This window comes from Euwallacea similis, chromosome 28 (genome assembly GCF_039881205.1).
Source record: "Euwallacea similis isolate ESF13 chromosome 28, ESF131.1, whole genome shotgun sequence".
Classification (NCBI taxonomy): Eukaryota; Metazoa; Arthropoda; class Insecta; order Coleoptera; family Curculionidae; genus Euwallacea; species Euwallacea similis.
The window spans coordinates 1,583,444-1,608,645 of NC_089636.1; the positions used below are offsets into that span (position 1 = coordinate 1,583,444).

The 25,202-nt window shown below is 35.1% G+C and overlaps 2 protein-coding genes across 2 annotated transcripts in view; one reads left to right on the forward strand and one right to left on the reverse strand.

Moving 5' to 3' along the window:
- Positions 1-292: 292 nt before the first annotated feature.
- LOC136417444 (neurotrimin-like) lies at positions 293-23,867 on the reverse strand. Its single transcript, XM_066403134.1, has 11 exons — positions 23,739-23,867; positions 16,706-16,922; positions 5,731-5,828; positions 3,667-3,874; positions 3,449-3,607; positions 3,265-3,393; positions 1,331-1,468; positions 895-1,044; positions 764-838; positions 631-714; positions 293-582 (listed from the first exon to the last, which is right to left on the reverse strand). The coding sequence occupies exons 2-11, from the start codon at positions 16,887-16,889 to the stop codon at positions 446-448; spliced, it is 1,362 nt and encodes a 453-aa protein (XP_066259231.1). The 5' UTR covers positions 16,890-16,922; positions 23,739-23,867; the 3' UTR covers positions 293-445.
- LOC136417471 (neurotrimin-like) overlaps positions 23,756-25,202 on the forward strand; it is a 33,842-nt gene continuing 32,395 nt past the window's right edge. The window contains exon 1 of the mRNA XM_066403172.1: positions 23,756-24,033. Coding sequence (XP_066259269.1) covers positions 23,865-24,033 — 169 coding nt within the window. The 5' untranslated portion in view covers positions 23,756-23,864. The remainder of the gene's footprint in view (positions 24,034-25,202) is intronic.

Genomic DNA, 25,202 nt, shown 5'->3' on the forward strand with positions numbered 1-25,202 from the left:
ACTCGAAAGGAAATCTTATCGAATCCATAAAATGTCATATGGAGTCATATTGAAGTCTGAATGGAGCATACATATATTGTTTTAACTTCGGCTGGGGGCAGATGTATATATTCTGCATAAGTCACTTTGTATTCCCTTTTGTCTCCAGTTGCCTAACAAATTGAGGAGTGTTTTGAGGTTTCCTATACCTTTATTCACTCAAATTTGCAAGAAAAATTGACTAATGTTGCAGTCATTGAAAATTTAATGGAACATTTGCATTAAATAATTAGACTCAATTTAACATGTTTTATTTCACTTATGCGTTAATGATATTTACACGTATGAACCTATATTTACATTTAACAGTTTAATTACAATTTTCGCGTTATAAAAATTAAACATCTATTAAATGATTGTAATTGAATTCTGAAATATTATGAATCATGCAATTAAGGCTAACATTTTAATTAACAAATATGCCTGCGAAGAGGAGCAATTTATGGATAATTTGGGAGTGATAAAAATCAAGCGCAGCTGCTGATGATATTGGGGAAAATGAATTGGATGGAGGAAGCCTCTCCAGTTTTTCCGTATTCGATCCTAAGGTTGACAAAACTAAAGTGAAGCCAAATTCAAGCCAAAACTCACCGTTTTTCTTTTTGCCTGGATTCTCCCTCACTTCATGACTTAAATCGTTTGGACCGCTTGCCTCCTTGACCTCCTTTTGTACACCTGAAAAACATCTGCTGAATATTTGGTATCGGATTAAAAGCTCTCTTACTTTTTGATGTTTCCGCAAGGCTGTGTGAGGTTGAGACTCTCGTGGAAGGTCTGAACGTTGAGGGCGAAGAAACCTCTTCAACAAACCCCTTTGGTTTTATCGGGAAAAGGAATTTTCGCCTCGAAACTTACCATACAATTTGATGCTCCCATCAGTTTCGCCTAAGGAGTTCTTCGCCACACATTTATAAATGCCGAAATCTGCCTTACCCACGTTCCGAATGGTCAACTTCATGTGGACTCTGTACGTGTTGTCCACGAAGATTGGTTCGTATTTGGTCCCTGAATTAAACGACATCCTGTCTATTACAACACCCTAACGACCCTCGTCATCACGCCTCAGCGAAGGGATTTCAATTTTAAACTTTCCTAACATGCAAGACATTAAAAAGCAAACTGTTATCGTAATCTCTAAGAAAGTCGATATTATATCGTTTAATGAGATTGCACTAAGCATCCGGAACACTCTGCGCCTGCATTATAGAATCCTAACCGAGGCTGTCGTTAGGTTTTATCTCTTCTATTACCCCTTGAGCATCACTATCGATAAACTGGCTTAAGAAAATACCTTGTGATATAATCCTGCCATCATCTCTAGTCCAGAAGCTAATGGATTTTGGAAATGCTTCGGAATGACATTCTAGGGTAACTTGCTGGTCCTCTTCAGCGCCAACTAGCTGGTTTTGGACCCATATCATCGGTGGAACTAGAGAGAAACGACTCCGATATATGCATGTAGTGAATTTTCATAATAAAGTCATTTGTTAAGGTTTTAATTTATTCTAGGGGAATGAAGCGGTATTACTGATAAAACTGTAGAGAAACCGTATTTGAATCGCAAATTAGAATCCACTTGATAAAATTGAGATTAGTGTTAATGTTTCAGGGAGCAGTGCCCCATTAACGGGACTGGAAAATTCAAATGAATACCATACAGTTCAGCTGATAATTTTTCATGCCAAGACGTGTGAAAATAATTTATTTAAATATATCTTGCAATCGTTTTGAGTTCATATACGCAGGGACAGTTGTAGATTGCAGGAAATATGAGGTGGGGAAATCAATAAGAGGCAAAGAAACGTAACGCATGTATTCAGAATCTTTCTATGAGGTCGCGGAATGCGTTAATAAACACGGATTTAAAAAGGTTGAAAGGAGAAATCCGGAGGAGCACAAAGAATATTAATAAAAGCTTTCAAAAATAATATCGTGACACTTCAAAAAGCTTGTGAGAAGTTCGAAGCACTGGACAAACAAAGACTAATAGCTGGGGCAAACTGCTGGAAGCTGTGTATTAGACCATCCCCTATGAATGACGTCAAACTGATGTGGTAAATAACCCTGCAATTTTCACTGCCACCAATTACACGTCACATAGACCTCATTCTTTGGTAAATATTCGGCCGTGAAGTTCCTTTGTGAGCTTTTTCACCGATTGCACGTAATAGGCACGTTGCAGACATATTCTATAAAAACCTTCCCTATAAGTACGTCGATTGAACATGAAAAGAACATGCATATACATTTTTTGTTATCTAAAATGGGCCTTTTCCCGTAAAAAAGCTTTTTCTCTGCGGTGATAAATTTTTGCACCCTGGTCCGCATTATTTATACTCCTTGTTCCCAAAAACTCTGGAATGGTCTTTGAGTTACAGTAAGTTCAGGTTAGTTACAATAAGAGTCAACATTGATGTATCGTCCTCATATTACCACTTTTTTAGTCAGACTATACACAACAGGTCAAAATAAGATTAGGATTTTCTTCTGGGGATATGAGTATAAAACAGGTGAATATGGAACTCACTGTTCTATGACTCTCATTTAAGACGCCTTTAAGTCGGACTGGAAGCGTGCGTTATGCCTTATCTGAGCCGACGTTGCTCCGATTTAACCTCATGTTATGTCTAATGCCCAGCAGAAACTTTCTAACCCCCTAATACATTGCAGAGTGATAAACTAGGGTTATTTTCAACAATTAGTAAACTGAACTTTGGTAGAAACGGATTTATTGCGGTATTACGTCCCTGTCTTCAACACAATAACAGAGAAAGAAATCTAAGGGGTTTAAGTCTGGCGACCTTGTCGGCCACTGCTAAGAAAATTCAGTTAACTAAAATTTGGTATAATAAAATAGAAAAAGCAATGAGAGAAAAACCTTTAACGAATGAAAAGCGACAACTCAAAATATCAAATGCGAGTCTCAAAGAAACTATCAAAAGAGAGACCCAGTTAACTATTCTTTATTCACTTTGTCCGATTCCGCATAGAGTGAAGGTTGCAAAAATCATAAAGGTAAGCAGCATAGTAACCATTGCGAAAGTTACAATTCATTATGACTTCCATTTTTGCTGCAAAGGAAATGTATTTAGTGTCCCGAAGGCTTCTTGTGGCTGGAGTGGAAAGGGCTCATAAACTGACTTGAAAGAACGGCCTTAAAGGGGACCCTCCTTGTAATCTCTTTGATTTATTAAGTAGGTTAATAAACATAATGTGGCAACTTACAGTGAACAATCAGCATAATTCTTTTGCTGACTGAGGGCGGTACGCCATTTGAAGCTATGCACAAGTATGGGCCCATTTGAAGTCTGTTCACTTTGCTAATGTTGAATACTGGCCCTTCGAGGAATGGAGCTGCAAAGCGCAAAAGAATTTTCCACGATAACAAAAGCTTGTTAAAAACACTTACCATCAAAATCTTGTCCAGTGCTCAAAAGCTCGCCACCCTCTCTTCTCCATGTGATGAGTGGTTGAGGTGACCCAGTGGCAGCGCACTGTAAGCTCACATTCGACCCTTCGCTCACCACCATGTCAGTACTCGTAGGATAATCCAAAATATCAGGAGGAACTGAAATGGCACATATATTTACCAATTTAATTAAAGCAGAAAACTAAAATTTAGCCTACCAACTACATTAAGATACCCCACTTGGCTCTTCATGGGGTCAGTGTTGATTTGACACATATACCAGCCCTTATCAGCACTCATGACGTCACGTATATGCAGATACCAGTTGCGATGCTCGGTATGAGTAACAGCAATGCGGTGATTCTTCGTGATAACGTGACTTTGGATGGTCAGTATGGTTTGTGTGTCCACCCGAAGCCAGGCGACCTGAAATGCATAAGGTCCGTATATCGCCGAAATGGAAGGGCCAATTTAGAGCGCCGTTTACTCGCTTTAACGGGAAATATATTCGGTCTTAAATTCTTTTAATGAATGCCCTTGAGGACCGTTCTTAAAGCTGTTTTCTCGGAGTTTACGTACTCTCGCAGGTGAGATATTGCAGTTTTATGCTTTACTCTTATATTATGGAAAGAATGTAGGTCCCTGTCGTAAAAACTATTATTGCCGGGCATAAGCAGAGGTTATTACTTGTGAAATTTGAGGGCGGAAAGCTTAATTTAACTGTAAAATTCTTGATCCGTTAAGGTTGGTATTATCTAGGAACGTTGGATGTCAATGAAGAGTTTGCGATTTGAGTTGGTCCAAGAATGAGATAAAATCAAAATAATTAAGTTTGCACGAAAAGTCGTTACAGATAGAGAGATGAAAATTTATTAAAATTATTTTAAAAGTTTTTCAACAAACGTCAAAAGAAGGAGCAAAAAATTGTTAATTTCTGAAAATGTTCCATTACTGTATTTAATAAAGCACAATTCTTTTCTCTTTGCTCGAATAGAGTACTCTAACCAAAAATTATATTAGAATATGCAGGATTTGCCTGCATTGCTTTTGCAAGTTACATGTTACCATATGCAAGGATTTTAGATCCATTTTGCGATTGAAATGTGTGCTACACTACTACTTCTTTTTGTCATAAAGTAACTTTAATTTTGAATGATGTTATGAATATTTAGATATTTGATGCCTTTAAAACCGTAAATATAGCAGCCAAGTTTTGGGAAACATTTAAGGTATTTTACAGAAACTAGTTTAGATAAAGGTTAACATAGCTTTTACGATTAAAAGTCTGTTACGGCGCTGCTTTTTCACAAGAGAAATAGTACATTTAAGTCCTGGTTACGTAAGGCAAATTTGGTAATTTGGACGCTGTAGAACCAAATGTAGACTAAAAGGTTTTAGAACCAAAGACTTTAGAGTCAAAGACTTGAGAACCAAACCAATTTTTTCAAATCATTTAAGGTATTTTTTGAAAATTACTGCACATCATATTTATATGCAACTTTTACGATTAAAACTGTATCACGCTGCTGCATTTTTAAGTAAGTTATACTACATTTATGTGCCAGTTATATTATCAAAATTAATTAACTCGAAGGCCTTAAAACCCTAGGCGCCCCAGCTAATTTTTTCTAATAATTTTAGAGGAGTTTCTTAATGTCTCAGATTATCAATCTAATCTCATAATTTGCAAGTCGAGGGCCATCTGAAATTTTTTTAATGGAATTTATGATTTAAAAAGTTAATAAAAAAAGATGAAAAATTATATTAAATGTACCATTGAAAAGCATGTTACTCCGTTGCGGTTATGCTTGGAAGATAGCACATTTAAATATCAAATATATAATGAATATGTGCTAATTTGGAGGCTTCAAACTTACAAATGTGGCCAGCCAAACTTGTCGGAATATTTAGAAATTTTCCGTTAAATAACTGAATTATAAAATTTTATAAAGGTAAAGTGTGTAACACCACTGTTTTTTTTTGCCTAAGGTTTTTGCCCAAGGCTAAATTATAATATTTCACGGCAGAGCAATCTATTTTGCTTTAAAACAGAGGCGTATTAATTAAGTTCTTAAACGATGAAGTAGATTTTGGTAAATTACTATAGCAGAATCTTTGGATAAACGTTACGGTTGAAAATGTGTTATGCTGCTTTTTGAATGGAATATTAGCTTTATATCTCGGTTATATCATGAATTTTCATGGATAATATGGATATCTTTGATATTTTCAGACCGATCTGAATTACCGTAAGGAATTTTATGATTGAAATTCTCACTCACCTTGAAAACAGAGAGATTGTCAACTTTGCATTCGAATACAGCCTCTCGCCCTACAGCCACAGTAACATTCGCTAGAGGGGCAGTAAAATTGGGGTTTTCTGGAAAAAACAAGGTAAGAAGGTTAGAATTTGCATGATTTAAATTTTAAAGAGACAATCAGGGTTAATAATGAAATTTACTCTAAAGATCGCTTCTGGTAGTTCTCTCATCGAGGCTTCATTCATTATAAATCAAATCTTTCCTTCCTCAACAAAGCTGCACAGAGCAGTCCTTGTTCCTAACACAAATATTCAATCATACATAATTCCTGATAAAAACCGCGTTTTCCACTATTTTGTTCACATAAACAAAGGAATATATTTGATGTTTAATTTAATTTTGAATACTGAAATCAATTAAATCCTAACTAAAAAGCATTACTCAAACAACCCTTCGCCAACGGCTGTTTTGCCATGTAATAAAAACTGAACGAATTGTAAATCCTCGTTGTTCTCTGTATTCTTCCATATACAATTTTTCACGTTGTCTGTATTGACAAAGCGAACATTGTTTGGAATCGTACTTCTGGTGTACATAAAAACATTAATAAATATATTGTTTCCCACGAGAGCTTTATAACTTTTCATGTTCATGTTTATCCAATAAACGAATAATGACAATGAAGGCCTTAAAGTATTAGACGTCAGTAATATTCATAATTCACTTTATGAATTTATAGCGAAGAAATAAGTGGTTTTCCTGGGCTCACCCACCTCAAAAGCTTTTTGCATCCGGCCCTTTGTCGAACCTTAATCTGGCCGATTCCCCGAGGATACCTAAAAGCCAGAAGAGAGATGTGACACCTCCCAACTTTAAATCTTTGCACTCTATTGATGTGGCGAGGAGGAAAATCTCGTCAAATTACCGAAGCTCTTGAACCGACCCGTCTAAAAGGAATTGCAAATATGTGGACCCAAGAAAACAAACCACATTTTTCTTTTGATTTAAGAGCGAGGAGAATGCCATCACGTTCAAGGGGATTACATTGAGGACATATTGGAGGTGCCACGATAAACCTGGATCGATTGTGTTGAATGGAAGTATCCAGGTATAACAATCATCTCTCTTTTTTTCAATTTTTTTTTAATTTCCCGGATGTCTCGAGAACCTGGGAAAAGGAGTGGATAAAGTGGAAATAAACGTTAAACCAAAATGCCCCAAAGCTGAATATTTAAAGTGCCTGAAACAAAAAAATTAACAACTCGTGTTGGAGGCATAAAACACTTACAATCACCTCGTTCATACATTGAAATAAAGAGCTCTAAAATAATTGAAAAATCACCTCACCAAGGCCCACAACTATCTTAGACGAAATCTTAATCACTTTCTGAACACTTTACAAACTCGATGTGTTTCGATGGAAATCGTTTAATCTTCAGAGCTTCAATGCCCCCTAAACGTGCTAATTCTCGCCCTTATTGGCACATGTTGCCCTGCGATACGACAACCCTTTGATGGGCGTGTATTTAATTGATTTGCATAAAGGCATGTAATGAACAATGATAAACAGACAAAGAGAACTCGTCTTTGAAGGCTGATAATGGACTTTTTGCGACTCGTAGATAATTTAGAATGAAGTGGCAATTGAGTTTCGATGAAACACCTGTGAGCTCGACTTTCAGAGTCATTCGTGAATGCGTATAATATGGAGTGAAAAATCAAGAAAACCGCTTTAAAGGGATCATGAATAATTTCTTTAGAATCTTATTGAAGGGAAAAAATGAAATTAAATAAATTATAAGGGGACATACAGTTTATTGACTGATAAATCATTTTACTCATTTACAAGACTTTAATACACTTTTCCCCTGCTAGCTGTAAAAAACACCTTTATTGACTGTGCTGAATGACTGTAAAGTAGTTTTCTCGCTTTTTTTCTAACACCAGTTGAACAACAGGTTAATACTGGCACGTATATGGCTCATTATTTACCTAGCGGGCTAATGGGCGGCAATGTCGTCATCATCCTTTGCTCTTTTCTTTATGGTGGCCACAGAAATGAAAGTTAAATGAAACATTACCGTTGATGTCCTGATTCAAGAATCGCCTTTTAATATTTCGGATTTAATTTATCTTTAGTTGAGGCAAGTTTATTGCAATTTTTATTTGATTGTTCACTGTAATTTATTTTGAATTTAAAGGTAATGTTCGGGTCATAATAATTGCCTTTACGACCTTGGTACATAATACGTTAATATATTATACAGACAACACTGGGTAATTATATAAGTTGTTACTGACATGATGGCATTCAAAAAATGAAGTTTGTTTGAAGTCGGAACTAATACTATCGCGTGACAACAAAGCATGGTTTAAATATTTAATATAATTTAGATGGGAATTGTCCATTTTATTTACAGCTAATGGCTTGTTTGTTAATTAAGCTGGTGCAGTTCTCATAGTAATAGAAACGTTTTAAAGTAATTTCTCTGTTTAGTATTTTATGATCTAGATATAATGATTATTGAGGTAAAAAATTCGCCGAAGGGAACTAAAATCTTATTTTGAAAATTTCGACATAAGAAAGGCCCTTAAAATTGCACACACCATACTTTACATCACCTCTTTATTACCCTCTTTATTACCCTTTCTCTGTCTAGCGTTTCGTGAATTGCATTGCCGCAAATATGAACAGTAACACCTGCTCTTTTCTCCAGAAATTCCCCTATTGATCCACAAAATCCTCTGAAGATACAATTTATTAGCGATCGACAATGCTGCTGAAATTGAACTTTATTAATGCGAACCTGAGAGTAATAAAGAAAGCATGACAACTGCCCACAATGCTTTCTTTCCATGAAGATGAAGTTTATACCACTTTTCAAAGACTGCACAAAGCCCCTTTGAGATCCGAAATCAAACAATCAATGTTCGCTTTAAATCGGTACTTCTTTAGATGGTTCTGAAACTTTTTTGGATGATTCGCACTCTCACGCCATATAAAAAGTATCTCGTCACTAATGCATTTGGGATCATTTTAGTTCATCAACCTCTATTCCTTTTTTATTAAAGGATATTTGGAATTTTCACCACTATGATATGCAAGATTTAAAATATTTTGTTTTGGACCCTAAAGATCCTTTGAGAGCTTCAAATCTTTTGGATTCAACATTAATTTTTTTAATTTACTTTAGTTTTAATGTTTATTTTCTACCACTGATGAAAACTATTCGTTATCAATTAGTGCTCCTTTGAAAGCTTCTAATTTTTACGTAATCTGCAGGCACTGCCATTTGTTACGTTTTCAAATTTTTGACTTTCAACAGTTTTTGACCATTGTCCATGAACGTATGGAGCCATCAAAGAGAGTGTGAAATAGGGGCTGGAAATCCGTATGTATTGATAGAACGCGCAGGCATTGACTCACACATATGAACTTTTAGGGGAATTTCTAGCTCTTATGGGGAATTCGCAAATTGGGGTCACCATTAAACAGAGCAAAGTGAAATAAAAAAATTCGCCACAGCTATAAATTCCATCTACTCAGTTCTATTTTTTTGCAAATTCCAGCTGGCATATGTGGAACATGTTTGAACATTTTTTAAAATTTCTAGTTCCTCATGTTCGAGACGTACAGAGTGGAATGTGGTGAAACGTCCACAATCGGACTTTGAAAGTGGAAAATTCAAAATTACCTGAAAAATTCTTCCGGTATGAAAGCTACACGGAGTCTGGCAATGGCTGGTTTTCCGAACTCTATGCCAGTACGATGGAATGAAATTTTTTCAGGTCCCTCGTGACCCTTGGCGAGCGAAAACGAGCTTAAAATTAGGTCAATTTTCAAGTCGAAATTTTCAACCCTGATTTGCATTCCTTAAACAGGCACCCTTGGGTAATTGCTAAATACGACGAACGAGAATATGCCCGGATGATGTCCTTTTCGGTGCCGCCGCACGGGCTTCCTGCGTCTCCCAGTAAGGGAGATGTTATGCCTCTGCGTGAGCTTCGTATTCGTAAAAATCTAAGCTTTTATGTGGTTTGTTTTTTTTTTTTTAATGAAACAACAACAAATTTAAATTTTGGCACGACTCTCTTTGCTCGACTGCCCTCATTCGAAGCATGCTAGAAAACCCAAACGTTTCTCTTCTTCAAGCTTCCTTAAGCCCCACACCCTCTGCGAACCCTTTACAATCCCCAAAGTTCAAAACTACACAAAATCGCATCAGAAGACCCACATATCGCATTATTACAGATAAACACTTCTCACAGTCATATAATATGTATGGGGAATTCAGAGAACAGACATAAAAAGAAATTTAAAAAAATAATAATAAAAACAGAAACAAAGATTACAATCCATGAAGAAACTGTTAAACTTGAAAATGTTTCTTAATGTTTTAGTAATAAGACTCTTTGGAAGTGCGTCAAGGATGATTTAAATCTCATGTGTTCACATCAATCCAGAAATTTAGACGGATGTGTATGGTAATAAGTTTGTGCCATCCCTCCGTATAATCTCCATGTTACTCCATTAATTTTATTTAAACGCATCATACCCCCGAGATGACAAACTATAATTTTTTAGAAATGGAAGATTTGAAGAGGAATTGAAAAAAGAAGAAAAGGAAGAGAAAGTTGTAGAAAACAGGAAAGAAAATCACAGAAAATGTGTTGTTTTATTGATCTCTAAAGTTTTTCTCAGTAGTAAGCAATTTAACCAATTTAAAATCCGAAAAGGATCCAATAAATTGTCATTTTCGAAGTTTAGATAAAGCTGTTCAGGAATTATTGGTGAGCTTTCTTCCTCATCACCCACATTGGAAGAGATTAAAATCTTTAAAAAAAATAATAAGACACCAAAGAGAATAAGAAACTACACGATCTTCCACGAAACCGCTAAATTAAAATGTGGCTCCACGTGTGAAACTCTAGCCAAAATCACCTTTCTTGGTGATCTCGATGATCTACCTAAGTCATAGAAAAAGTAGGGCAAATCCTGAAAATAGACTAATTGGCACTGGCTCATATATTTCACTCGGAAATTTTGTCAAGGAGAGCAATGATTATAATGTATGGCAAAGTGAACAAAGCTCAAAAATGATTTCGGCAATATTCAACCCTTTTAGGAACAATTCCTGACCTGCATTCAGGTGCGGCGTGCGGAACCAACTGCAAGAATGCATGCACATGCAAATTTTCGTGAACAAAATTACATTATCAACGTAACTACTTCTTTGATCCCTCGCATTCATACTGGGCCATTACTGCTACATAGGAAACCTTCAAACTTTCCACACCAATGAGTCATGCAAATTGTCTTATTTCGCCATCATTCAAGACTTCGCCCATGCTAATATTAACACTTATAACAAAATGCACAATATTTAGCACATTTACCATGTTACCGTTATTGCCCAGCAGCATAAACGGTAAATCACAGTTTGCCTTTATTGCGGAACTTTTATTCCCCACACACAATCTGCCCAGATCGCTATCGCTATTTACTGCTTTACGCTAAGTTTACGTTAATTACATATACGCCCATGAAGCAATAACAATATTTTCTTAATGTAGGAAAGGGAAATGTGCATTAGTGAATTCTTGCGTGTTTATTTTCTTGTGTAGGCACACGATCGATGAAGTCATTAGGCATGCATTGATAACACCCATTATCATGAAAGTTCGTGCTTATATCAGGGTGGATAATATGCTTGATGCAGAGGGAATAAATTGTTTTTATTGTAAACAAGGTATTGGAGGATTGTTTTTAAAGTTCTCTCCATTCTTGGTTTAGATTCAGCACCCCTAATTCCATGAAAATTGATGCTATAATCACAAGGCTTCCAAAGCTGGATATCCACATTGACCTGATATGCATATTAACTAACCCAATTTATAGTTCAGCATTTTGCATTTATTGCGGAAACAATACAATTAGCATTGTTTGATTGTTATTAAAATAATTTCGAATGTGCAAATGATGATGGATTGATGCATAATTTTACTATAATATTCTCTGGATAACAATACATCCGAAATCGTCACATTTCGTTTCAGGAACTGAATCTAACTGTGGGTATGTGCATTACCATACAAAAGGCCTTTACTTGTTTCGCCACTACCTCAATAAACTTGAACAAAGAGAAATGGAAAATGCCATTCTTGTGTGTCTTATTACAGCTGAACAATCCTTTTTCGTGGAGAGTATTTCAGGCAAGAGTGGTTATATAAAGATATTGATGGGACACATAGCAGCACCTGCATCTGGAACTTATGACATATATGCGGAGCCTTTCGGATCCAATAGGAACTTCTTATTGACTATTGAGTTTGCAGTTTCTTCCACTCGATACCTTAAGTTAGAATACAACATGTCATAAATTCCACTTGCGTTAAATTTATGATCTTTACTTGTTGGAATCCCTGGAAAGTTTATTTCCAGTGTTCGAAATTCGTTAATCAAATGTCTAAAAGGCAGGAAACTCTATGGCATACCTGAATACATCCATTTGTCAGAGATCATCTCGCGTCTGTTTATCTCCACAAGGAAAGTCGTGCCTATGATGCAAGAATCTTTCTGTGGGATTTTAAATGGATCATTTCTAGTGACTCAGCTGACGAGTAAAAGGATTCAAGGTGAATATAAAAGAGTTCCTCTTAAAAGCGATATTTTGCTTCTAAGCAATATTCCAAATGGCTTTCGGACATAGCTATATTTCTTCGGTTTTTTTAATGTTTGATAGGGCAGCTGAAGTACATGTAAATTATTTTGCGATGGGTTTGGGATCGGCAATGCGGTTTATACATTACACAGAGCCAATTTGCAGTAGCTGAATTATGGAGGCTTCAGAAGTTCAGAAAGAGATAAATTGAAAAGAATTGTTGCAGTTTTCCTACAGATTTCTTGCTATTCCTGAGGAATAGTTAATCTCAGTCATAGAAATCTACACTGCACGAATCGAAAAGTAGTTCAAACTACACATTATTAGGCCCTATATTGCATTTTTTATGGCTAACCACCACAATTGACCTAATGTCTTCAAAGGAGCACTGTAAATTTTCGCACTATGGCAAATCCTTTTCAATTGCAACTATTCGCTGGAATCTCGGTCGACAGCCGCCTCATCACGTCGACTGCGCTAATATGTAGCTTAGTTTCTTATAGTAACTATGTAGCTATGTTTTTAGATTTGGTTGTATGAGTGTGCAGTGTCTGGAGTTCCGTCTTGTGATAGAACGTTAATAAGTGTTTTTGCTTCGCTTAAATAACTCCAGATGCCCAATGACTGAAACTGCCCTGGATAATACAATCAAATAATAAATGCTTTACAAATAATGAATATAATTTATATTATACGAGGCGTCCCATAATTCGATCCCCATAGAGTTAGTTCTTAAGTTAACTTGGAGTCGAAAATATGTCATACACATATGTGCAAAAGTCTTTTATTTAAGCCTTTTGGACCGCATGAATTTGTCTGCCACAATGTATAACAAAAAAATTAAAATGCACACTTGTTGGATGCCACTAGACGCCTCGGAGGCGTGCAAAACTTTTTTAATTTGATGTTTATTTCACGCGAAATCACCTTTAAATGCATTTTTATTGAAAACCACATCAGACAATTGAAAATTATAAGCCGCACAGAATTGATCTATAAAATTCTAGAATGATCGCGAATCAATCCCAACGATGCTACGAGAGATTACAATCTGCGACGTAGTTAATATACATCAACACTGCATAGGCGGTCTTAACTACCCCACCCAACAGTCAAACGCCCATTACTACCCAAGGGGGCGTTTTAGGCGGTGCATATGTTAACATAGAATAGTTATCGGTTATATTAAAAATATAACAGAACATCATGATGTGTTACTAATCTTTTACTGAATTGGTTAATTTTCAAAAAAATTGTTTAACAAAAGTTACAGTACCTAATCGATCAAAATGATCTCCAGCTATCTGAATTCACCTTCTAAAAATTTCCGTCTCCGATTGCCTCTCACAAGTCTAACAGAAGCAAAAAAATAAAAGGTTTGGATATTTATCCATAAACAAATTTCGACTTGAAATTAACTAAGGAACTCACTTTTAGCTTATACAATCTGTCCCAGATAAGGATGAACAGCATGGGGATCTCGGAAACGGTGATAGATACAAAATTGTTTAAATTGAGAAAAAGTTGGGCAATTTAAAGCAAATTAATAAGCTGTTTTTATACCGGCTAAATTCCGAATGGTTACGAAGATATCCGGAAAAAAACGAATTTGGCGGTTTTCGTTTTTTGCAAGTAACTCTTATACGGTTATAGTTAGAGAAATGAAAGTTTTACATTATTAAAGCACTTTTTTGAGAACTGTTTAGCAGTGTTGCCAGTTTTTTTTTATTGAACTCTTACTTTCGGAGGAAAATTAGTAAACTTTTGATTTTCATATGGCTGTGATATCCATTATTTATATTTTCAAAATCGTCATAAAATTCCCTTTTCAGCCATGTATTACATTTAGTATTTTTCTCAGAAACTCTATGAGTTATAGCCCTTAAAGCATTTTTTGATAAGTCGGCCATGATTTTGACTTATAGTAATGGTACATATTAAATAAATGAATGCTGTGGAAACGTCAAAATTATTTAAAAGTGGTAAAGCCTTAAATTTGTTTGACGTGTGCATAATTATATTTACTTACGCGTATTACTGAGATCAGCATAAAATTTAAAAAATAATTGTTTCAAATTATGTATTTAATAACAACAATGCAGCTAAACTTGGATCGAATCGAAATCTCAAATTATAACAAATGTTCAAATAAACCATCATTATTTTCCAGGCATAGGTATGCTCTTTTCACCGTCGAATCTAAAACTCTGTTTAACATTTCCGAGGTAATCGTATTGAATGCCTCTCTTACACATATTTGTAATTCTTCTTCGTTTTCAAAATTTTGAGTATACACTTTTCCACAGCATTCATTTATTTAATATGTACCATTACGATCAGTCAAAATCATGGCCGATTTATCAAAAAATGCTTTAATGGCTATAACTCATAGAGTTTCTGAGAAAAATACTAAATGTAATACATGGCTGAAAAGGGAATTTTATGACGATTTTAAAAATATAAATAATCGGTATCACACCCATATGAAAATCAAAAGTTTACTAATTTTCCTCCGAAAGTAAGAGTTTAATAAAAAAAACTGGCAACACTGCTAAACAGTTCTCAAAAAAGTGCTTTAATAATGTAAAACTTTCATTTCTCTAACTATAATTGTATAAGAGTTACTTGCAAAAAGCGAAAACCGCCAAATTCGTTTTTTTCCGGATATCTTCGTAACCATTCGGAATTTAGCCGGTATAAAAATAGATTATTAATTTGCTTTAAATTGCTTAACTTTTTCCCAATTTAAACCATTTTGTATCTATTACCGTTTCTGAGATCCCCATGCTGGTCATTCTTATCTGGGACAGGCTGTATACTCAAGTCACCGGGCATCCTCTATATTCAGGTATCCCGGATTTTAAGATCAAGATTTCAGGAATGGCTAGAAAATGGAATTTTAAGATAGACTACTTTAATGAACATAGATCCTATTTCTTTTAACTTTTAAATAACAGGGTCAAAACAAGAGTCAATAATTTCAATAGCTTCCAGTCGGGACTTTCGGAGCAAGAACGAGGAGAAAAGAAAACTGGAAAGGGGGTTAAATCTGATCAAGTCAGAGGTGTAAATGAAGGTCTATGTGGGCTTATAAGAGGATCTACAATGAAGAGATACTGAATAAACGCTCTCTGAGATATCGTTTGAACACGAAGAGCCAGTTGACGGAGACTATTATGTACTTACTAAGAATGGAGATAGTGGGGCTGGCAGATATTAATATAGACAGGGGAAATGCCTTCAAAATAGTAGCAATTTTTTTCCTAAACTTTAAAAATCATTACAAACGGTTTTTCCATGATAGCTATAATCTTTATGATATCTTGGTAATTCATAATCATAGCTCAAATGCTACTGGCTCATGTGTAAGTTGAGCCAGTAGAGAGAGTAATTTGAGCTTAAATAACGGAAATCATGTTTACAGGGAAAACGGTGATAAGTGCGAAAAAATATCTAGGGACGTTATTGGTTTATAATTGAATGCTCTATCTTGTGATAATGTTCATTTTTTTTTCTGCCAATATTATTATTTTAACGAATTATTGGTATCCAAACCCATATCTCCCCGACTGGGGAATTTGGTCGCTCAATATTGTTTATGTTTGTGTCAATTTTTTTATATGATGAACCCATCCTAGTATATACTTTTTTGGCTATTTCCAATTTCCTGGTGGTGAAGTCTAGGCCACACTGTATATTATATTTATTTTTTTGTAAATAGCCATTAATCAATTTTCTTAAATCTTCCTTAAATCATTAATCGATTGAAGCCTAATCTCCAATTGATTAAAGGGCAGTCTGGAACTGCCCTGCTATTTCCAATCTTACTTCACAAAAAAAAATCTCTCAAAAACAGAGCCTGGGAAAATCTTCATTTCCCTCAGTAATTCAGCTGTAATATAGTTTCCAGTCGATGACAATCCAGCGTTGGATAAATTCGCTTGTTTATTGTGCATTAATAACTATCAAAATGGTTGGTTGGAAATTATTATTAAACAATGGATGGCGAACTTGTTTGTACACTAATTAAATATAATTTATCTCGTGTGCGTTATTAAAATAAATAGTTCATTAGGTTTTATTCCACTGTCAGGAAAATTCATTTAGCCGTCAGAGTAATGCTACATTACTCAGCACGTGCCTCGTGCTACGCATCCAGGGATTTTTATTAAACTTTTGACAATTATTATTTTAAAGTTTCTCTTATGGAATTGATCGCTGGAAAATAACGAAAAATAGGTAAAATCCTAGACATGCCAGGAAAGGAAGGATTAATTGCAGGAGCATTTTCCCTACAAGTTCTTTCTTAATCGTCTTGTTTCTTCCATTTTTACCTGCGCCTATTAAGTCAACAGCTGCACGAGTCCTCAATGAAGAAATGTCCGAGAAGCATAGAACCAGATTCACGACAAACAGTCCGCGTGGTCTTAAGGCCATGGTGGTAAGAGACGCGTCGAAACGCCCGCTGCATGTCGACTGGACGCTTTTGGTAGTTTGGAAACTCTGGACCGCCGGCATGTTTGAATTTTGCGACTGCGTCGTCGAACTGACCTACAGCAATGTTGCGGAGATTTTGCAATGCTTGATTTGGGGAGTCGGCATTATACGTAAACGTTATATTTTCAAGAAAGTGGATTCCGAAAGATGAACTATTTAAAATCGTTTATAAAATAATATACTTTCCTTCCTTCATTTCACTGATGGCACAACTTCATATCCCGATGAGGGCGTTTATTCGATTTGTACACGAATTTGAAATAAACATTATTCTATACCTAATATTGAATTTGTATATATAAATATTAGCTTAAATAAGATATGAGCAATATTAAGTTAAAATATTTTTTTGGAAGAAAGAGAATATTGATAAAGAACAATAAAATATGAAAATGTTCATTTATTCCTTTTTTACCTCTACTATTTATAATATAAGGCCTTAATTTTTTAATCTTTTCGTGTTAAATACGTGTTAAGTAACGTAAATCATGCGCACCAAAATATTTCATATAAAAAAATTAGATCTCATATCTACATAGTTGTAAATTCTAAACTGATTTATTTTTTCTTCATTGTTAATTCTTTTAAATATTTATTTAGCCCATATCTTTGCCCCATTTATCTTTGTTAAGTTGAATAAATGTATATTTTTATAAAAATGTTGGTGTAAATATTTTCCATGTCCAAAATACTGTGGGCGTGTCTATAAGGGTAATGAACACAGAAACCTAAAACAGTGCGATTATCTTTAAAGTATGCATAATACTTATAATGTATAATAAATGTGCAAGATAAATGATTAATGAAAAGACATTTTTAAATGACCTAAGAAAAACTTAATATTTTCTTCTCAGTTTTCAAAAAATAATCAAAATAAATACCCAATTCTTCAGTTACCGGACACCAGTAAAGGGACAAGGGACAATGAAAATTTGGTTCTTCCAGATTTTGAGATAGATAAGATTGAGGAGGCAAGTAGAAACATGACTCATCGGTACAATAGGTTAGAGTTATCAATTTATATATTTTTCTTCATAATTTCTTAAATTAACTTCGATGGGCCCACAAATGGTTGAATAACCTGGATAAATCCAAATTGTTATTGGAATTTTTTCGATTTTTTTCTTTGAGTATTGAATTTCGATTCAAACTGAGAAGAGCACAGCTCTATAAAAGCTCTAATAAGTCGTGAAAAAATGACCAAAGAACGTAGATTTTCTTGTCACTTTTACAACAAAATTTCTACAAAATTGGCAAAGGAAAGGAAGGAAATAAATTCGAGTCTAAAATAGCCCAAAAAAAGACTTTTGGGGTACCTAACCTGAACTATACTTTACTATAAGTGTATGGATCTGTAGACCAGTAGTCATAATTCCGATAATTAAAATACTTATAGAATTAGGTTCTGTTGTTGCATTTTGACCCGACTAGAAGCTCTGAGACTGAGTGAATTTTCTATGATAAATATATTTTCAATGGTCTTACCTTCTTCCTTCGACATAAAATTTTAATCAGAAACGAAAAAAGTAAACCCAACATCAAGCAATCGAAATTTACCTAAAAATCAATAATATTTAGTCGACTCTCTTTGTATTTTAAACTTGACCTGAAACCTTATTACCTAAAAAAAAATGAAGGGACAGATTGGGTGTTAATTAACTTAGAGAAAAGCGAAGTTTTTTCTTGGTTTGGTTAGAAACAGTTTACAGGATCCCCAAATATTATCAATATTTTCTTTTTTTTTTCTTTATTATTTAACAATTTGAAACTGAACTAAATCTTAAGAGAAACAGAAAACAGAAATAAAGCTGAATTATGCCAGCAGAGAACTGGAATTTGTCTCAGATTGTTAAAATAATATTTGAAGTCATTTTGAAAGAATAAAACCAGGAAAAGCGTAAATGTTCATTTTTTCGTAGCAATCCTGACATAAATATTTTACAAATTTTGAATAAAATGGATAATATTTAAAAGTAGAAATGAAATATGACGCAAATTAATTAACAAAAAAATGGATTTCTTTTTCACAGAAAATGGATTTTTTTGTCACTTCGAATAAAAAAAATGACTCTTTGAATAAAAATAACCAAAGTGGACATCAAATAATTAGAATTTCCATAAAACAAGTGCGAAGTTCTTCACTTGTTGGCCTCAAAACTTGACTAAATCTGAAGAAAATTGAAGGCTAACAATAATCCAATCTCAAGCAAAAAACCCAGCATCAAACAACCTAAATTAATTGAAATGAAGAGCGTTATTTTCTCCTCATCTTACCCCTCGGTCGCCACTACATATGAAGATAAAAATATAAAGGGACAAATCTCCACTAACGCTCGAAGAAAAAAGTGATCTCTACTGGCTTCTACGATCAAATCTATCACTATCGAAGATAAATGACGCATGAATAGCTAAGTCCACTTACCCTGAATTGGTCTGAAAGAAAAGCCATCTTTTCTGGACTGATTAAATTTTAAATTCGACTAAACCGGAGAACAAAGGAGAAATAAGCTTGAGCTGGCTTTGTATTTTCTCCACTTCCCTGCAATTCTAAGCACTGATTAAATCGCAATTTGACATTAAGTAAAACACAATTTCAGTCACAAAATTAACAATACCGTACCGTAAAATGTGCACCTTGCGAACACTCCTGCAGAAACTGCTGATGGATCCTGATACAGCGATGAGTGAGTGAAAACAAGATAATAGCTTCAGTCTCAATGAAAAGAATTTATCATCCCTTTGAAGAGCCATTCAACTGGTATGAAAATAGATTTTTATTAATTTCCTCACAGCCCAAATACCTAATTAATTATTTACCAAAGAATGTCCCTTGACAGTGATTATCAGCTTTAAAATATTTTAATAGCTCCACTCAAGCTACTTTCTAATAGGTTCGGAAACTTAGACTCTCATGCAGAAAACTTCCATAACGAAGGGAAGATTTATTACGCTATTTCCACTAACTCCGCTCTTCGAGTTATTAAAAACCCACCTTGTCAGAAAGAATTTCGCTCTGTAATTGAATTCAGTTGCGGCCCGGCTCGTATTTTACTTAAACGGACTTAGAGTTGAGGCTGTTCGACTTTCATAAGTTTGATAAGGCCTTTTCGTACTTCGCTGCCAAGCAAAGCAAAAACACAAATTTGATTATGTTTTGGAGAATTCCTGTCCGGCATCGCTCTAAATGGAGCCTCAGAGATATCTCAAAATTCGTAATTTGCAGAGGGAAGTTCAATTATAAATTTCAAATTAGGATGCCGCCCTGAAGCACGGACCTGTGCATTAATGACGACCATAAATATTCCCTTATCGTTCGTAGTTACAACGGCAAAACCAATTAAAAAGCCCCACTGCGTGCGGCGCAAAAATCAGCGACTAGTTGTAATGATTTTTCAGCGATCAGCTACCACTATTCTCAATTTTAGATTTAATCACGAAATTAATTGGAACGTAATCAGAACTAACTTTGGCTGAAACTGGTATGGCGAAAAAGGAAAATTCGATATCGACGCTGATGGTTTTTAGGTGCGAGTTAGTAATTCCTGGCATGGCCCTCTAATTCATCTGAAATATTCATAAATATAAATGACATAGAAGCAACACGAGGGACTTACAATCCCAGACGCATTCGATGGAATGACACACCATTACAATACATTGTCAGGCTGGTACTTATCTCTGACGTAATCATTCACGAACGGGTTTTAAATAAGCATTTAGATGTTAATGTGGTAGATTTACCTCTCGAGGCTTGAATTTCATTCGGCTAAAGCGTGAAACCCGTGAATGTGGTTATAAGCTAAATAAGCCACGCCGTCGGAGTCAATATAAGCTTATAATAGAGGCCCGGAGGAATAGCGTAGACAAAGGGCCTTATCGTGTCGACTCGTAATATCCCTTGGAATGCTGCTCTGACAACCCTCACCAAAGGAGACAATAGAATCAGCACGAGTGGAGAATCTCGATAACTGTGAAAATATTCTTATCTCCAGGTTATACCTATGGAGTTCAAATGCAAAGCGCCTTTGTGGATAACCAGGGCGGGCCCTGGGGATATTTTTGTTTCCAAATGACCCAAAAGGCGGGTAGGTAATCGAAGAAAAGGATGGGGAAAAATGCCCCACTCTACCCATTTAAATGAAATGAGTACCAGGAAGCATAGAAAACACACATTTATTCATAGTGTCAATACGTCTTTCTTAAAATTCTTAATCGAGGCGTTTTGTCTTCTCACACCAAGCTTGACCCTCAACAGAGTTTTGCACTATACATGGAAGAGAAATTCTTCAGATATACAGCAGCTGTTTCCAGAAACAATTCTTCCATGTTTAGTCACCCGATTTGGCCTTCTGGCGACCGGGTATTTACCGGTTGTGGGTCTTACCCCGGGCCCTCTCCCTTTCCTTTCGAAAAGGAAATTTTCCAATTGAATAAATACATAGACTATGGCTAAACTGAACAAACCAACAAAATATTACGGCTTTAAAACGAAAATTCAAGTTTTTCAGGAGTTTCCAATTTTTGGAAAGTGGAGGTTTTTTCAAGGATATCGTTTTTCCCAAATTAGACTCTATTGGTGGAAACGACTGAAATATATAAAATATCCATGGAATCCTTGAAAGTATAGTGAGGGGAATAAATATATTAATGTAAATTGTATATGTATATATGTAAAACATATTCCTCAATATAAGCAAAATACCACTGGTAACTCAATCAAAGATTAGAAATTGGAATCTGATCCGAAAATATCGATGAAGCTTTGAAGCAGTTTTTTTGCCGAATAAGAAAATCCTGTTGAAAACTACATTAATGTAGATTGACAAATATGTCGTAAGATGTCCAAGCTGTCGTTGATATCCATTAAATCCAAGCTCGGCTGGACCGCGTTGATGCCCAGGGGATTCAACTCGGTACAATAACATAGAAAAAGAAATCTTTTCAGATCTATAAGATTTCCCACTTAAAATCACCGTTGATAGATATTTTGTGTTAAAAAATGTACAAAAAAAATCTAAAAAAGTATCAAAGAGATACTTGTTTCTTAGCAGCCATAGAAAGCGGGTCACTCTGTATAATGAGATTTTTATCTGCATCAATTTTACTTGCCTCTCGTACATAATGTTGCCACAACATATTAAAATAAGTATGTCTATCTGTTTCATTGCAAACCATTCAATTTTCAATAGGTTCATTTCTGCCCAATTCGTATAAACATAGATAAGTATTCAATTTCCCACACTAGGCTCTCTATACATTGAGAAGTGTTCGGAAACTTTATTTCTCTAAGTTTGACCTAAACTACATATCTGGAATTTTTCACCTAAATGAAAAGTGTTTCATCAATTTCATGAACTTTCAGAAACATGAATTTGATTTAAAGTTTTCTAGAATCCTAAAATGATCTAAAAAGTTCACTCTTAGGACCTTTTTTGATTTTTCTGAATTTTTTTACTTCTTTTAATTTTTTTATGAATTTTCACGAAAATTGCAACTTATTGTTTTTCTATTGGCATTCTGAACTAGACATAATATCAGTTAACTTTAATTTCCTCGAAAATTTCCCGTTAACCTAGACGGACCTATATTTGATCCAAAATTTGCTAAAAAACCGAAGGGTCGGGGACGGGTGACGGATATGTTAAGAAATTATTGGCCTAGCACAGGCAGATGTAGCCTGTAAAGCAAGGAAAAGAGAAAATGGATATCTTCGGTAGACATTAACTCCAATTCATTCATCATTCATCATCAGAAACATTCAACATATTTCTATTTGTTGGAAATTTATCTAGGGCCTTTATGGTAGCATTGCCATGGATACCGGCGAAAGAAATGTTTAAGAAAACTGATTAAGATTACTGGGACAAAATACCAAATAATCTGAATAATTTATTTTCAAATGATTAATATATTTCTTAGAAACATCTGGAAACCACAGATTACCTTGAACGAGGATCACATATCAATTCCTTCACAAAAATTAAACGAATGCTCACCAAGCCAGGGGTATGCTGAAACTTTTGAGAAATCCAAAGCATGATGTTAGCTGAGTCATAAGAATTCAAAGCTATGAAGAGAACAATCCACCCATTGAGATCCACCCCAAAACGACGATCTACCTGCCCAATAGTTTGGATAAAGGTGGGCCTTGGGATGAAGGAGGTCTATGAGCCGATTTTTTTTGTTTAAATCGATCTTTCCTACAGGTGTAGAAATTGAGAGGAAAAGGCCTGAATCTGTGATTTTTAAGGGACTCGTCATTTTCATGTATTTTTTAGAGAATATAAGGCACATGTTGAGAAAAGAATAGGTATTAAGAGCAGTGAATTTGTTAAGATACTTGACATTATTAAGTACACGAGGTTGTTCTAGATTATCTTCTTCAATTATCTAGAAAAGACCACTAGAATATTTTTATTTTTCTTCAATTTCTTTAGTAACTCTCTATTCTATATTTGAGTCAGCCTTTGATCTATTAACTTCCTGGAAGTTTCAATTTTCTGACACCAAAATTATCTTAATCACATTCATTTTACACCAACATTTTGACTCTTCGTCCTTTATAATTAATTCTTCACTTTGACGGTCCAAAGATTAATTCATAAACTTGTAAATCGGTAAAGGTGAGTCACAGCAGTGATTAATAGTATCGCCTTGTTTGAGAAAGGTTCCTTGCTGACAAAGTTGCGGCCATCGTGCTAAAGAAGCAATGAATCTGTAGCCGCCATAACAAACTTCAGCCCTTCTTTAATAATAACTTTTCCTTGCTTATAATACCAATTAACCTCGGACTTTATTTCAGAAAAGTTTGCTAGAGACATATTTCTATACTACTAAAACTCGCGGTTATTTTTATCCATCTTCACCTACCTTAATGACAGTAAAAGTACTTTCGCCCAAGAAGGCGAAGTTTCATCCCCCAAATTAACCCCACTTTCGCGACAACACACTTTTATCATTCAACACTTGGCTTGATCGTCCGCAAGAAATCAGCGCATGTATTTCCTCAGCGCTTTGAGGTTGCTGAGCGCTGCTTTTAGCATCCACTTCAGTCGACATGCGGCACGTTGCTGGACCGTTGCTGGTTTCATGGCGGTCGCACGCAACTTTCTCGCAGTTTTGTTTACTTTCTCCTCTGTGTTTATCGCTGCGGTCGATTGTGTTGGTAAGTGCTTACCACTTTCTATTTTCTATGCTAATATTTGCCTGGTTTAGTTATTTTGGACTTGCTTCCGTCGAAGTTCGAACGCGAATCTAGTTTTAAAGCCGCCTGGGGGCTTTTAAATTAAAAATTAGACTTCAACACTATTAGCTTCCGGATGGTAAATTTATAATGAAAGTAGGAATTCAATTCATGTCAAATTTCATGTTTCTGCCCATTGTTACGCCAGGCCAATTATCGGTGAATTTCAGCAGTAATTTGCAGAAGTGCAATTATGTACATTGCGATTATTTTTGACAACTTTGCGCTCGTGCAAACTACCCAAAAGTTATACATTATTTTCGCTGCAATTATTATATTCTCCCTGATAATAAATATCTTCATCCCTAGACAAATGACACAAATGGCGGGCTTTCGCGATGATGCTCAGATTGAAATTCCACACTGAACCAAGAGTTGCACATCTCCATAATGGATGTCTACATTGTATAAATTTACTCGGAACGTCACGGCTAATGCATATCATTATTTACCGACCAAATACCGTACATTTCGCCGGATGTATTGAATGTGTCAAGTGTTATGTATTTCCTGTCGGATAAACAGGGCTGGACATGTTAAATGTTGTGTAAACTTTCGATGACGATGCGCCCTGCACATTGAGTTCATTTAGGATTAATTTATTTATTAGCCTTTAGAGGTCCAATCATTCTCATCCAGCTGGATTTGGCTTGATGTTACATTTTCTATTGAGGCAAACTAGGACTTCCGGACAAAGTCGCCTTTATACATGATTTTTGTTGCCAAAAAAGAAGAAAGGAGTTCTTGGGTTAATTAGTTTCAAAACCAAATTGAAAACAATCTCTTAAATTACTGAAGTTCTCATCATGTGTGCTAGCACTTTACCCAACAAGATTTATACCATTTTCTGGAAACATTGAAAGTTTTGTTCAAATTTACCTCTCGTTAATAAGGATGCAACAAGTCCAGAAATGTGATACTTTTATGATATATTTCGTTTGATTTAAAAACTGAATTATTTGAAACTTAGACACTTGACTTGGCTCTTCTATAGTAAAGTTTGACTTTATTTCGTTATATCTCACTGTTGTGTGCCTCGGATGATTTTAAACCGTTTTGGATTAGAAAGTTCAGGTTTTTTTAAGTTTCCT

Excerpts from the sequence above, each read along its gene's own strand:
- LOC136417444 (XM_066403134.1), bottom strand. The coding sequence starts at position 16,889 with ATGCCGGCGGTCCAGAGTTTCCAAACTACCAAAAGCGTCCAGTCGACA. Across the intron at positions 1,469-3,264 it reads AATTATGCTGATTGTTCACT|TTCCACCGATGATATGGGTC; the intron begins GTAAGTTGCCAC and ends GTTTCTCTCTAG. Across the intron at positions 583-630 it reads TCCAGGCAAAAAGAAAAACG|GATCGAATACGGAAAAACTG; the intron begins GTGAGTTTTGGC and ends TGTCAACCTTAG.